Genomic DNA, 12,361 nt, shown 5'->3' on the forward strand with positions numbered 1-12,361 from the left:
GGAGCGTGACTGCACTTGAAATAACTGTTAAGAATTCACTGCTCTCAATACCGGGGCCACCACAGAAAATATTTATAGCTTGTATGTACCTCTCAAATTAGCATCGAAAATAGTCAGCGTCTTTCTTAAGACGCCTAGCCATACCATCAAATGATCCGTCATTGCAACATTACTGCCCGAATGAAGTCAAAGAAAAGAAGCCCGGTGTTTCTTCGGCGGTTCTTACGTCAGGCAAGTTGTCACAGCTGGCCTGCACGCGAGATGCCGTCGAGCTATCTCGACAAACGACCTCAGTAGAATCGTTTGTAAATACTGCCTTGCGAATATAGGAAGTGCTAAGAGCGAAACGAAGCGGAGCAACACGCTCACGCACGCACAGTTCTTGTGCTACGCGCATAAACGCTTCGCGCAAAGGATAGACAGCGAAAACGCGCCCGGCGCACATGCCGAAATAATGAGGTATGGTAAATTGTTGTCCACCGGAGGCAAGCTTGTCGGGCGCGAGTGAACGAGCGGGCAACATTCCGCCGTAGCGAGCGGAGCCAGCGTAATAAGCGAGCGGCCGGCAGTGGACACGCATGTAGTGGCCGAAAACGAGGTGTGTCCCATGCCCGAGGCCAACATATCGGCGCCAGCGCTATCGTCGCACGCCCGGCCACGCCGAGGGAGCAAAGAGAGAGGAAACGACGGAGGGGCGGCGGAACCGCGTTCCCACCAGCGGTAGTAGCGTGTGCCGCGGCGCGGCAGTTATCGCGCGCGACACACACATGAAAGTGAGGAGTGCCTTAAATGCGGCGAGGCTCGCTCTTCGAGTGTGTGCGTATGCTACACATACGCGCGGCTGCTACCGAACAAGAAGCGACGACACACAGACGAACATACGCGGACTACCTACCACAATGTCGGCTCTCTCTTGCTTTTTTTTCATTGGTGGCGGTAGGCTGCGCTAAAGCAGGCTCGCAAGAAGGGGGGAATCGATGATTCCCCCCACGACAGTGAGCGCCGAAAGTGGACCAAGCGCAAGGACCACCGCCGCATCCGCCGTCCCCTATTTCTCCTCGTTCTTTTGTCGTTTTCTTTTCTCAGCGACGGCCGCTGCAGGTCCCCGCCCTAGTTTCGGCGTTTTCGCGTGTTTTGGAGGTAGTCATCGCGGCGTGGAGGAGAGGAGAAGGAATCGGAGACGACGACGTGGTGGCTCTCCTCCCGGTCCGGGCAAGCCGAATACTCTTCTTTTTCTCCCGGAATACACCGACCGGGGTGCGTGCGGGCGCCCCGGAATGAAGTGGAGCACTTCCTTATCCTTCTATAAAAACCGTGCCGCGCCACTGTCCCTAACTTATTCAATCTGATCCCGGGCCGTTGTTCGGAGGTGTACATAGACTGCATCCGCAGCATGATACTTCGGGTGAGTCTCGCGTGCCTGCCGTGCCCGTCATTGGGAGTGGTGCAAGTGAAGTAGTTAAAGAGGCCGTAATGAACCGGACGTAAGACCGGAAGATAAATGAAAGGCTAAGTTGCTTCGAGCTGTTTCCGGTACATAACGTTTATTCATTAAATCGTTGCTTGCATTAGGAGAACGCTCTTATGAAACATGATTGATTCAGGTAGCGCGAGTACTTAGTTCGTAAAAAGCCTTAAAGTTGATTAGATAAATCAGTAGTCATCCGAAGCCCGAAATACTTTTTTTGCCGCGAAACGATCAAATTTGATTAAATGCCCTTTGTATAAATGCGGCGACGAAATGATGAAAGAGAATGCAGCATAAGTTCGAATTTCCCGAACAAATTTTTCGTTCAAGATGCACCTTAAGCGAATTTATACCACCAAGGACAGTGGTGTGAAGCACACCATCAACTTAAATATCTTTGCCGCAATGTGGCCGGTCATCCATTGGCGCAAGAGAAAAAAAAAATATGACCCCACACAGTAGCTTGAGCTTCCGCGAAATTCATTTCTGGCTCGTTTTGCTTTGTTCTATGCTCGGGCGTGCGATGCCGACCTCCGAAGACCTTCACCATGGTGGCGCTTGCAGTAGCGGCGTCTACTTCAAGCGCCTTGGCCAAGCTCGGCTTCGATTCGCCGGTGGTGCACGGCGGCCCCTTCCACACGATCGTCGAAGGGCTCTCGCGGCCGCACCTGGTCGAACCTCAGGGCACGCCCGTCGGCATCAGCATCGTGCCCCTGCACACCACCGGATACTCTCAGCCTCAGGGTGGGGGGCCCGTGACCGTGCATGTGACCCAAGTGGGCGTTCACCAGGCCCCCGTGATCGGTGTGTCCGCCGCGCCGGCCGGCGGCGTCCGCAACGCACCCCTTGCTCTTCACACGTCGCACGTGCTGCTGAACGCCATCTCGTCGCCGGGTATGGTGCTCCACGGTGCGCCCGCACTAGCCGGCGCCGCTTACGAACCGCGCATCGTCAAGCCCGCGCCTGTCCCAGCCGTGCTGCCTGTGAAACCAGTGCACCAGGAAGAACTCGTAAGTACCGCCATACCGTATAAGCGAGTCGAATAGTACAGTGCCTTTGTGCATGAAATGCTACGGAGATCGATCAATTAGGTTCAGTCGTACACGCCCGGTGTTCACGAGTGAATGAGGTATAACTATCACCGTGTCGCAACCTTTCCGCCCTTTTTAGTTTTCGTAAAAAAGCAGCTGGCATGAATCATGGTGTTCACTGTGGTAGTATTGGGGTTAACTGTTCATTTCGTCAGGTGCCCTCACCATTAGGCATTTTAAAGCACGTGCTTTATTCTTGTGCCAGTGACATATAGTTTCAAACTATAGGCGCAGTTACAAAGGTATCGATTAGTTGTCGACATCCGCAATATTATCGAAGGAGGAGGCGGAGGAGAAAAAAGAGAGAGATAGAGAGAAAAACGTGTTGAATTTTATGTACACGAATTTAGTCAAACGTTGTCAACCAATACAGCGTTCACACATCCTGTCTCATTAATTACATTCTGCGTGCGAGATGAAAAAACATGCACTGTCTATGCTGCATTCACTCGTGCGTGCACTTTCTAGATAGTTCTGTGACGCAAAATAACCAAATCACGAAGAGTCAAACACAGCTCTTCGCAGGATGAGCTTAGGCTTAGGAAAACAAGTCACATTCAAAACACAATGATTTTGACGGCTATATCGCTTATGAAGGCCACTGTCCTTGTTTTTTAATGCTACTTATTTTTCTTAGCAGTAGAAGCTCTCCCAGATATACTTTTCCTCGTAGTTCTTTCTCGGTGTTTGTTCATCAGTGTTTTGGCCTTGCGGGCTGCCACCATCCTTACCGCGTAACACTATTTTAGTTCTCCCAAAGCGCCAGATCATGTTAGCACACTAGTGTTAGAGCACACAGGTTGCTCCCTCCATATCGCTAAATGGTTGTGTGAATTGAAGACATTGAATGGTACCACGTCACCATTGATACCTAAGGTGACACCCATGTACCAAACACGCCTTCATATTCATGATTAACAAATACTGCTCGTGCAAAAGAACTAGAACCTCGGCTCGCAAGCTGTCACACTTAAAATTACTGCGGAAGACCGACTATTACAGTTAGCTTAAAGATAAAGGAAAGGAAGCTTGCATCGAGTTGCACACAGGTGCGTCTGTGTTGGTTGTGTGTGAATCTGAGTACGCAAAGTTTTTTTTTCTCACTCAGCTAGCTTCAGAGAAGCTTATATAAACCTATTCACGTGTTGTCAACTAATGTTTGGTAAAAAGAAGCTCCATATTACTATAATATAACACCATAAACACAACTTCCCCATACGCATCATTTGTCGCTAACTACAGTTAAGAAAATACAAGGCTTATATAATTACCATACTGTTCTCGACGGTATCCGTCTAGGCAGCCTGACTAATAGTAAGTTGATGAAAGCATGCGATAATTGTGCTTATAGAGCATTTGCATGAAACCATTCGCGTGAGAAAGCATCGTTAGCCTGATGCCACCCCTGCAAATTAACATATCATGATGTCGAGCAAGTCAGTGACCGAAACGACATGATGACCCATGAGGGCACACTGTGTACAGCATTTACGATCACAGTGGGCTTCTTTTTTTTTACTAGCTTTCGTGAAATACGTGTTAACGCATCAAATCGGGTGCCAAGGACACCCCATGGCCACTCAAACTTTACATTGTGAGATATTATTCTCGCAGTAATGACGCACAAGAATTAAATCACAGTTATTTTTTTCTAGCTCCCGCAATCAGTTTATTTTGCAGTCCAGCGAATACTTTCTTCATTTGTCAACATAGAAGGAAGTCTGATATTGGATTCATGATTAAATCGAATTGTAAAATATCTTTAAAACGTGGAAGTGTTTACATTCGAAAACCACTGGGCGGACCTGAATAAAAATGGTTGTTTTTTTAAGAGAGATACGAAACTCCATTTACCACCGCAGTATCTTGATTGACGTTGTCATAGTTCCTACAGAAAATGGAGGGTATTCTTAAGCCCACAAAAATAAACAAAAAACTATGATGCATGGACTCTGCTGTAAAAATAAGTGATCTGGTTATTTAAATGGTATTACTACATACCTAAAGAAGAACATAGTATACTTGTGTTAACTAAAAATCTGAATATGCTTACAAAAGTTTTAACAATTTTTATAGCAGAATTGTGCTATGGTGTACAATGTTCAACACAAAGATAGTGTGTATAAGTAACAAGTGTAATAGAATAAAAATTTTGGTATCGTTCTTTTCTACTTGCTGTAAGTTTGATAAGATGATCCTTCAGTTTTTAAAATAAGGTTTGTGGTATTTCAGAACTTGGATTGGCGTTGTCGTAGTTTCTAGAGAAATCGGAGGGTATCAAAAAACTCAGATAAAGTCAACATCATCATAATCAGCCTGACTGCATCCACTGAAGGAAAAAGGCATCTTCCACGTTAAGCCAGACAACTAGGTCCTGTGTTAGCTGCTGTCACTTCATACCCGCAAGCTTCCTAATCTCATCTTTCCACCTCACCTTCTGTCTCCTCCTCACGCACTTACTTTCTCTGAGAATACAGCCAGTTACACTTTATGACCAGCAGTTATATTGCCTACGCGCTACGGGTCATGCCCATGTTAATTTCTTTTTTATTTCACCTATGATATTCTTAACCCAAACCTGTTTCCTGGCCCACTCAGATCTCTCCTTGTCTCCAAAGATTATCCCTATCATTTTCGCATCAGTCAGAGCCAGAATCAGTCATTTCATTGTAAATTAGACCTTTGTGGCCAGGCACCTTGATGAAATGAATACACCTTAGATGCGAGCGAACTAGTGATTGAAAGTGTTTCAATATAGACATGCCATCAGATGTGGAAAGAGTAAAGCACACAAACAAGGAGTGAGTTTACACTGCCGCTACTAAATTCGAAGTACTTAACCTGCGTAGCGTCAATACTATTTCCATGAATTCATCAAAAAAGAAAGGAATACAATGAGGTAATCATGAGGAAAAAGACCAGTCAACGTCAGGGCAAAATATTCCGGTGCCAGATTTTTCATCCATTGGGTCAACGCTACTGATACGAATTTTTTCTTAACGCTCACGCGTTGAAATTATCTATGTGCTTCTTGCCTTTTGGGTAGATATTAAAGAATTGCAAAAAAATGGCAGATTTCATTGATTGATTTGTGGGGTTTAACGTCCCAAAACCACCATATGATTATGAGAGACGCCGTAGTGGAGGGCTCCGGAAATTTCGACCACCTGGGGTTCTTTAACGTGCGTCCAAATCTGAGCACACGGGACTACAACATTTCCGCCTCCATCGGAAATGCAGCCGCCGCAGCCGGGAATCGAACCCGCGACCTGCGGGTCAGCAGCCGAGTACCTTAGCCACTAGACCAGAGCGGCGGGGCAACGGCAGATTCCAAGCCCAGTGGGAATCAATGTTAGGCGAAGCACGAATGAGGAAGGTTGAAGTGTCACTTTTAAACCAGCAGAACGTTACGAGGTGGACGTAAATTATGCCGTGCATGACTTCCATTTCAGGATTATCATTTAAGTGTCATTTACCTTCGTCATCAATTCACGTCACGTGATAAGAAATTTGGTATACGTGGAGCAAGCAAAATGGCCGCGAATGCGCAATGAGTGTAGCATGTAGTCATGTTTTACATGACACGCATATCATGATTATCATGTTTGGACGTGCCATTTACCTTCATCGTCATATTGACGTCACGTAATACCAAGTTTGGTATATGTGAGCTAGTGAAACTGCCAAACCTGTGGAATATACTCGCTCACCAATGGTCCACACTCACCCACGGATATACGTGCCACTGTTTGGCAGATTATGTTTGACGACGTACGAGACACGATTGTGACATTATTAAATTATCGACCAGCACTTCATAATAAATGCGAAGCATTTCTTAGCGAACTTTGGCGACTTTGACCGTATCTGTCTCTATGCGCCAACGACCTTTAGCTGTCATGGCCGTTTCGATAATGGTATCTATACCAAAATTGGTAAGGCATAGCATGACTGTATGGTGAGCATAAGTGACTAGTAAAGACATGAAAATAATGACATTTATGTCATGAATGTGAAGATTTACATTTCATAAGCTTGCTGCTCTTGCGTTTTGTTCACATGACATGTTGCAAAACTGCTATGGTATGACATGACTACATGGCGAAGATAATTGACAGATTCTAACGTGAAAATCATGACATGCATTTCATGGAAATTGTGGTTACACGCCGCGCTCATGATGCGCTCGTGGTCGTTTTGCTAGCTTCGCGTAAACCAAATTTGGTATTATGGGACGGGAGTAGATGACGAAGGTATATGACTGGTGCAAACATGATAATCTCTATACGCGTCTCATGTAAAACAAGACTACATGCTACGCTCATAGCGTGCTCATGGCCGTCTCGCTAGCTTAACACATACCAAGTTTGGTATTACGTGACGTGAATGGACGACGGAGGTAAATGACACGTCCAAACATGATAATATTATTATGCATGTATTGTAAAATATGACCACATGCTACGCTCATAGCGCGCTCGCGGTCATTTCGCTAGCTCCACATATACCAAGTTTAGCATCACGTGACGTGAATAGACGATGAAGGTAAATGACACGTCAAAACATGATAATCATGACATGAAAGTCATGTATGGCATAACTTACATCCGCCCCGTAACGTCGTGCAGATTTTGATGTGACATACGAACCTTACTCATTCCTACTTCGCGTATCATGATTCCCACAGTACGGATGATTTCGTCGAACCACCTCACCCTCCCAAGTAACTTTGTTTCACGCCAAAAGGGTGATCACGAGAGCACCAAAACATAAGCGGCTTGATAGATAGATAGATAGATAGATAGATAGATAGATAGATAGATAGATAGATAGATAGATAGATAGATAGATAGACAGGCAGACGCCAAAAGTTCTTGCAGTAAGGAAAGGAATGCTTCGCATTTAATAAGGTGCTTATAAGGTAATGGAAGCAGCCAAGTATTCTCAAGGACAGTAAAAGCTGATGGTACAGCAAATGTTTTTCAAGGGTTGCGTTTTCATACAAGTTATATTAGCATTATAAGTGTAAGCTTTGTAAAAACAAAAGCCCATGTGGTATGTACGGTTGCATGGTTTAAAGCTGAAAAACAAAACAAAGATATGTCACTGGCAGACTTTCAGAAAAAAGTGTCAAGGGCTCGTATTTTTTCGTTCCCATTTTCTGACCCTTTCGAGATATAGTAACATTTGAGCGTAGCACAAGAACATGCGATTTTCGGAGAGGTATAGTAAATAGAAAAAAAAAAGAAAAGAGCCGTACTGGCATAAGCTATTTTCTTATATGTCTGCGTTGGTCGGTGCTATCTTTTATGGTGTTGTTGTTTTCTACTGACAAATGTTTATTGGATTTTGCAGTAATGTTAAAGGCAAGAAGCAATACTTATAGGTGAATATATAGAACGCGCTCAATATCTGAACTCAGAACTTGCATTTGATGTCACTGACCTTCTTCAACAATAAATCACGGATAAGAGGTATCTCCGTCGGAATGCATGCAAAAAAAGTCAACCACGATGTTCCCCATTTACTAACCAATAACTGCTTTTAATAAAGATACACACACACACACACACACACACACACAAACACACACACACACATGCCCACGCACACGCACACACAGAGAAAAACGCTCGCGCTCACAGATGCAGGAATGTTCGTTAGCATACGTTTTATCCGCCGCTGCTGCTGGACTTATCAGCTGGACATATCTTCCGGACACCACAGGAGTGAGTTGATCAATAGCACTCCTGGAGCACCCCACGACAAAAAAAAAAAACATCTTTGTTCTGGTTAACAAAACATATAGGTTCCCGGTAAGCGAGAAGTTCTAACATGGAAAGCGGAACAAGTGTGTCAGGAGTCCTCTAACGTCACTTATCTCTGTGATTTGCAGTAACCTATGGTGTCATCTTCCGGGTGAAAAGCGAAAATACCGTTACGTTGGAAAGCAAAAAAAAAGGCATAGTGAATGCCAACTTCGAAGTATGCGAGTAAGCTGGGCCCTAAACGTGTTTTGAATAAAACAAAATAGAGTAGCTCCGGAGCCAGAGAGGGACAAACTGGTGGTGTTGCGTTTCACTTTGCCCGTCGCCTTGGAAGCAACTGGTTTTCTTCCATAACGGCGGGAAGGGGAAAAACGCGCGGTCACTTCCGATACCGATAATCTACGCGGAGAAGCGAGTGGAAGATAAAGGTGACAGTTTTACTCACTCTCGAAGTAAAGAAGAAAGCCGGGCATTTTCTCCGTCCTGCAAGCGTAGCGGTGAAACCAGACACCGTGGTTAGCTCCCACGAGCGCCCTTACACTTTCGACCTGTACCGATTTTAGCCGTGTCGGGCACTACTCTTTGGAGCAGTTAGTTCTCTCGAAGCTCGTTCGAGAGCGCTGCTGTTTAACATGCGAGTCATGCGTGTGCGTCTGTGCAGAATGGTTGAAGGAGGTTGCGGATTAAGCTACAATTCGAAGGCAATAAATTGAGTCTTTCAGGTGACATTTGCGCAACTGTACAGTCAGCAATTTGACAAGCGAAGTTAGGTATTATGCTCAGGATTAACGGTAAATGGAGCTTGTGCCAAACGTTTCCACCTTACTAAAAAAAAGTAGGAGTAGAGAGACGCTTAACAATATACCAAGTTCTCCCTAGGGTATTTATAGGCATCGTTCTGTCGAGTTTTCCAGTCTGACGGCAGCGCCAGAATACAGAGCCTAGCGCATAAAAAAAAAGTAGCAGCATATCCACCGGGTGAATGATGGAGAGCAGGGCAAAGCATCCGTTCGTCCATTCGTTCCTGCTTCCATCCGTCCATGCGTCCGTCTGTGTGACCATCCGTGCGTCCATCCACCCGTCCGTGTGTGCGTCTGCTCGTGCGTCCGCATGTCCATCCGTGCGTCCATCCTTGCGTTCGTCCATGCATCCGCCCCTGCGTCAATCCATGCGTCCATCCGTCCGTGCAGCCATCCGTGCGTCCATCCATGCGTCTATCCATGGATCTGTCTGTGTGCCCGTTCGTCCATCTAGACAACACTCCAAGTACCACCATCTCCCATCTTTTCATCATATATTCCGCATATAGAAGCACCGCCATCCAGCGGACATTTCAAGGACTAAACGAGAAGTGGCTCATGCACACTTTCTTACTGCTTGCGCTTCGGGTCTACTTCCCACCTTTAACCACCTCGAGTTCATGGTATATACTAGTACACTGTATTCATGGCACTGCGGCCCAATGCTCGCTAAACCTTTCTAAAACCAAGGAGGTTACGCCCAGCGAGTATAACGTAGCAACCATTTCTTGTAAGATAGTGCTCAATTTACATGCCAATGGCTGCTAATGGGGATCAGAGACAGGCGAATTCGGCTTTTAGGTAACGCGCACGCTGCGAATTTTTTATTGTTCAACAACGCACAGGAGAAATCTCCCACCGGAACCACCTTGCAGATCAAAGCGTAAGACATGTTACGAACTACTACCATGGACGAACGGGTGCCGCTTTAAGGAACTTCGCCCTTAAAAAGGCAACCTTGAGAGGGCCTCAATGGAAATGAAACGCAACGCGCGCGTCTCGCGCCCTGCACCTGTCCGCGGATTGTGGCCGGGATACATAGGGGGCGCTAGCACGCGTCTATTTTCTGCGTGTCCCTGCCAAAGACTTTAAGACGGGGCAGAGTGAGCAACGCTGCTCCACCAGGTCAGTGTGCAGTGCCTGTAATTACGGACGTGACTTTTGCCAGTTGTTCACGTGATCATTAAACAAATGTACAGGGGCGACACCAGCAGCCTAAATAGAGCAAGCTTAAAGGATTTAGTTGCAAAATTCGGTGTCATTTTGTGTGGAAAAACAGCAGTATGTCTGAATACGTGACGAAAAAACGCCCCAGTTTCCTGGAAAAAAGAATTTTCTAACGGAAGGAGCCAACTGGCGTAAGCGTTTGTGAAAACGCACCTTGGAAGAAGTTCTGCACGCACTTCTCTAATCTTTGTAGCATCGCGAATGCAGGAAAATAGTGCCCCAACGACAAAAAGAAAATATATTCGAGGAAAATTGCTTCTCCAGACACTATAGTAGCAGTTACTGCCTCTTACCGCTGGTCTCACAGCGTCACGCAACTGAAAGTCTTAAGAAATGTACATACAGATTACCCTGCCTTCGACCGTGATACTGTCTAGAGACTCTGTAAAAAGTAACGAAAAAAGAAAACAGGGAGAAAGCATCAAAGATTAACCAGAGGCATGTCTGGTTGACTGCCCTTCATTGATAGAATAGAAAAGAGGAATTAAACATAAGAGGGAGAAAGAGAGCGAGAGAGAGAGAGCAAGAATGCATGTAATAAATGCACTGACTTGCATATGTCATTGCAACGATTAGAAAATCGAGCGCTCTTATTGGAAGTATTGCTGAAGCCTTATCCCAATCATTAGTCGGCCCTCGACCTAGTTAGAGGAGTGCTGACACACAATTTCGAAGGCTAGATAATGAACGAGATAAACTTATGTGGAGACATACACAACATCTATGAAGTATCAAGGACAAATATAGCCTAGGACATATTTAAAATTAGTTTTAAAGTGCCCGCCGAGCTACTGAGCGAGATGCGAAGATGCACTAAGGCGAAACCGACGCCGGGGCAATGTAAAGAAAGAGTAGGGGTCCCTTAAGCTTCGTTTTTAAGAGTTGAACGCGATAGTAAAATCCCGTCCCTAGTGCGCCCTTCAACCGCTAAGTGCATATTTAATAATAATAATCATCATCATCATCAGCCTGGCTACGTCCACTACAGGACAAAGGCCTCTCCCATGCTCCGCCAGTTAACCCGGTCCTGTGCTTGCTGCTGCCAATTTATACCCGCAAACTTCTTAATTTCATCTGCCCACCTAACCTTCTGTCTCCCCCTAACCCGCTTTCCTTCTCTAGGAATTCAGTTAGTTACTCTTAATGACCAGCGGTTATCCTGTCTACGCGCTAAAAGCCCGGCCCATGTCCATTTCCTCTTCTTTATTTCAACTATGATATCCTTAACCCCCGTTTGTCCCCTAATCCACTCTGCTCTCTTCTTGTCTCTTAAGGTTACACCTACCATTTTTCTTTCCATTGCTCGCTGCGTCGTCCTCAATTTAAGCTGAACCCTCTTTGTAAGTCTCCAGGTTTCTGCTCCGTAGCTAAGTACCGGCAAGATACAGCTGTTATATACCTTCCTCTTGAGGGATAGCGGCAATCTACCTGTCATAATTTGAGAGTGCTTGCCGAATGTGCTCCACCCCATTCATATTCTTCTAGTTACTTAAATCTCGTGGTTCGGCTCTGCGGTTATTACCTGCCCTAAGTAGACATAGTCTTTTACAACTTCAAGTGCACTATTACCTATCTCGAAGCGCTGCTCCTTGCCGAGGTTGTTGTACATTACTTTCGTTTTCTGCAGATTAATTTTAAAACCCACCTTTCTGCTCTCCTTGTCTAACTCCGTAATCATGAGTTGCAATTCGTCCCCCGAGTTACTCAGCAATGCAATGTCATCGGCGAAGCGCAGGTTACTAAGGTATTCTCCATGGACTCTTATCCCTAACTGCTCCCACTCTAGGCTTCTGAAAACCTCCTGTAAGCACGCGGTAAATAGCATTGGGGAAATTGTGTCCCCCTGCCTTACACCCTTCTTGATTGGTATTCTGTTGCTTTCTTTATGAAGCACTATGGTAGCAGTTGATCCCCTGCATATTTCTTCCAGAATGTTTATATATACTTCATCTACGCCCTGATTCCGCAGTGTCTGCATGACGGCTGATATTTCTACTGAATCAAACG

At 45.6% G+C, this 12,361-nt stretch overlaps 1 protein-coding gene across 1 annotated transcript in view; it reads left to right on the forward strand.

The window, feature by feature from the left end:
• The first annotated feature begins 716 nt into the window (after positions 1–716).
• Positions 717–12,361, forward strand: part of LOC119178521 (uncharacterized) — a 35,711-nt gene continuing 24,066 nt past the window's right edge. Inside the window, exons 1-2 of the mRNA XM_075889376.1 lie at positions 717–1,405; positions 2,008–2,478. Of these exons, the coding sequence (XP_075745491.1) occupies positions 1,394–1,405; positions 2,008–2,478 (483 nt within the window). The 5' untranslated portion in view covers positions 717–1,393. The remainder of the gene's footprint in view (positions 1,406–2,007; positions 2,479–12,361) is intronic.

Source organism: Rhipicephalus microplus, chromosome 1 (genome assembly GCF_043290135.1).
Source record: "Rhipicephalus microplus isolate Deutch F79 chromosome 1, USDA_Rmic, whole genome shotgun sequence".
Classification (NCBI taxonomy): Eukaryota; Metazoa; Arthropoda; class Arachnida; order Ixodida; family Ixodidae; genus Rhipicephalus; species Rhipicephalus microplus.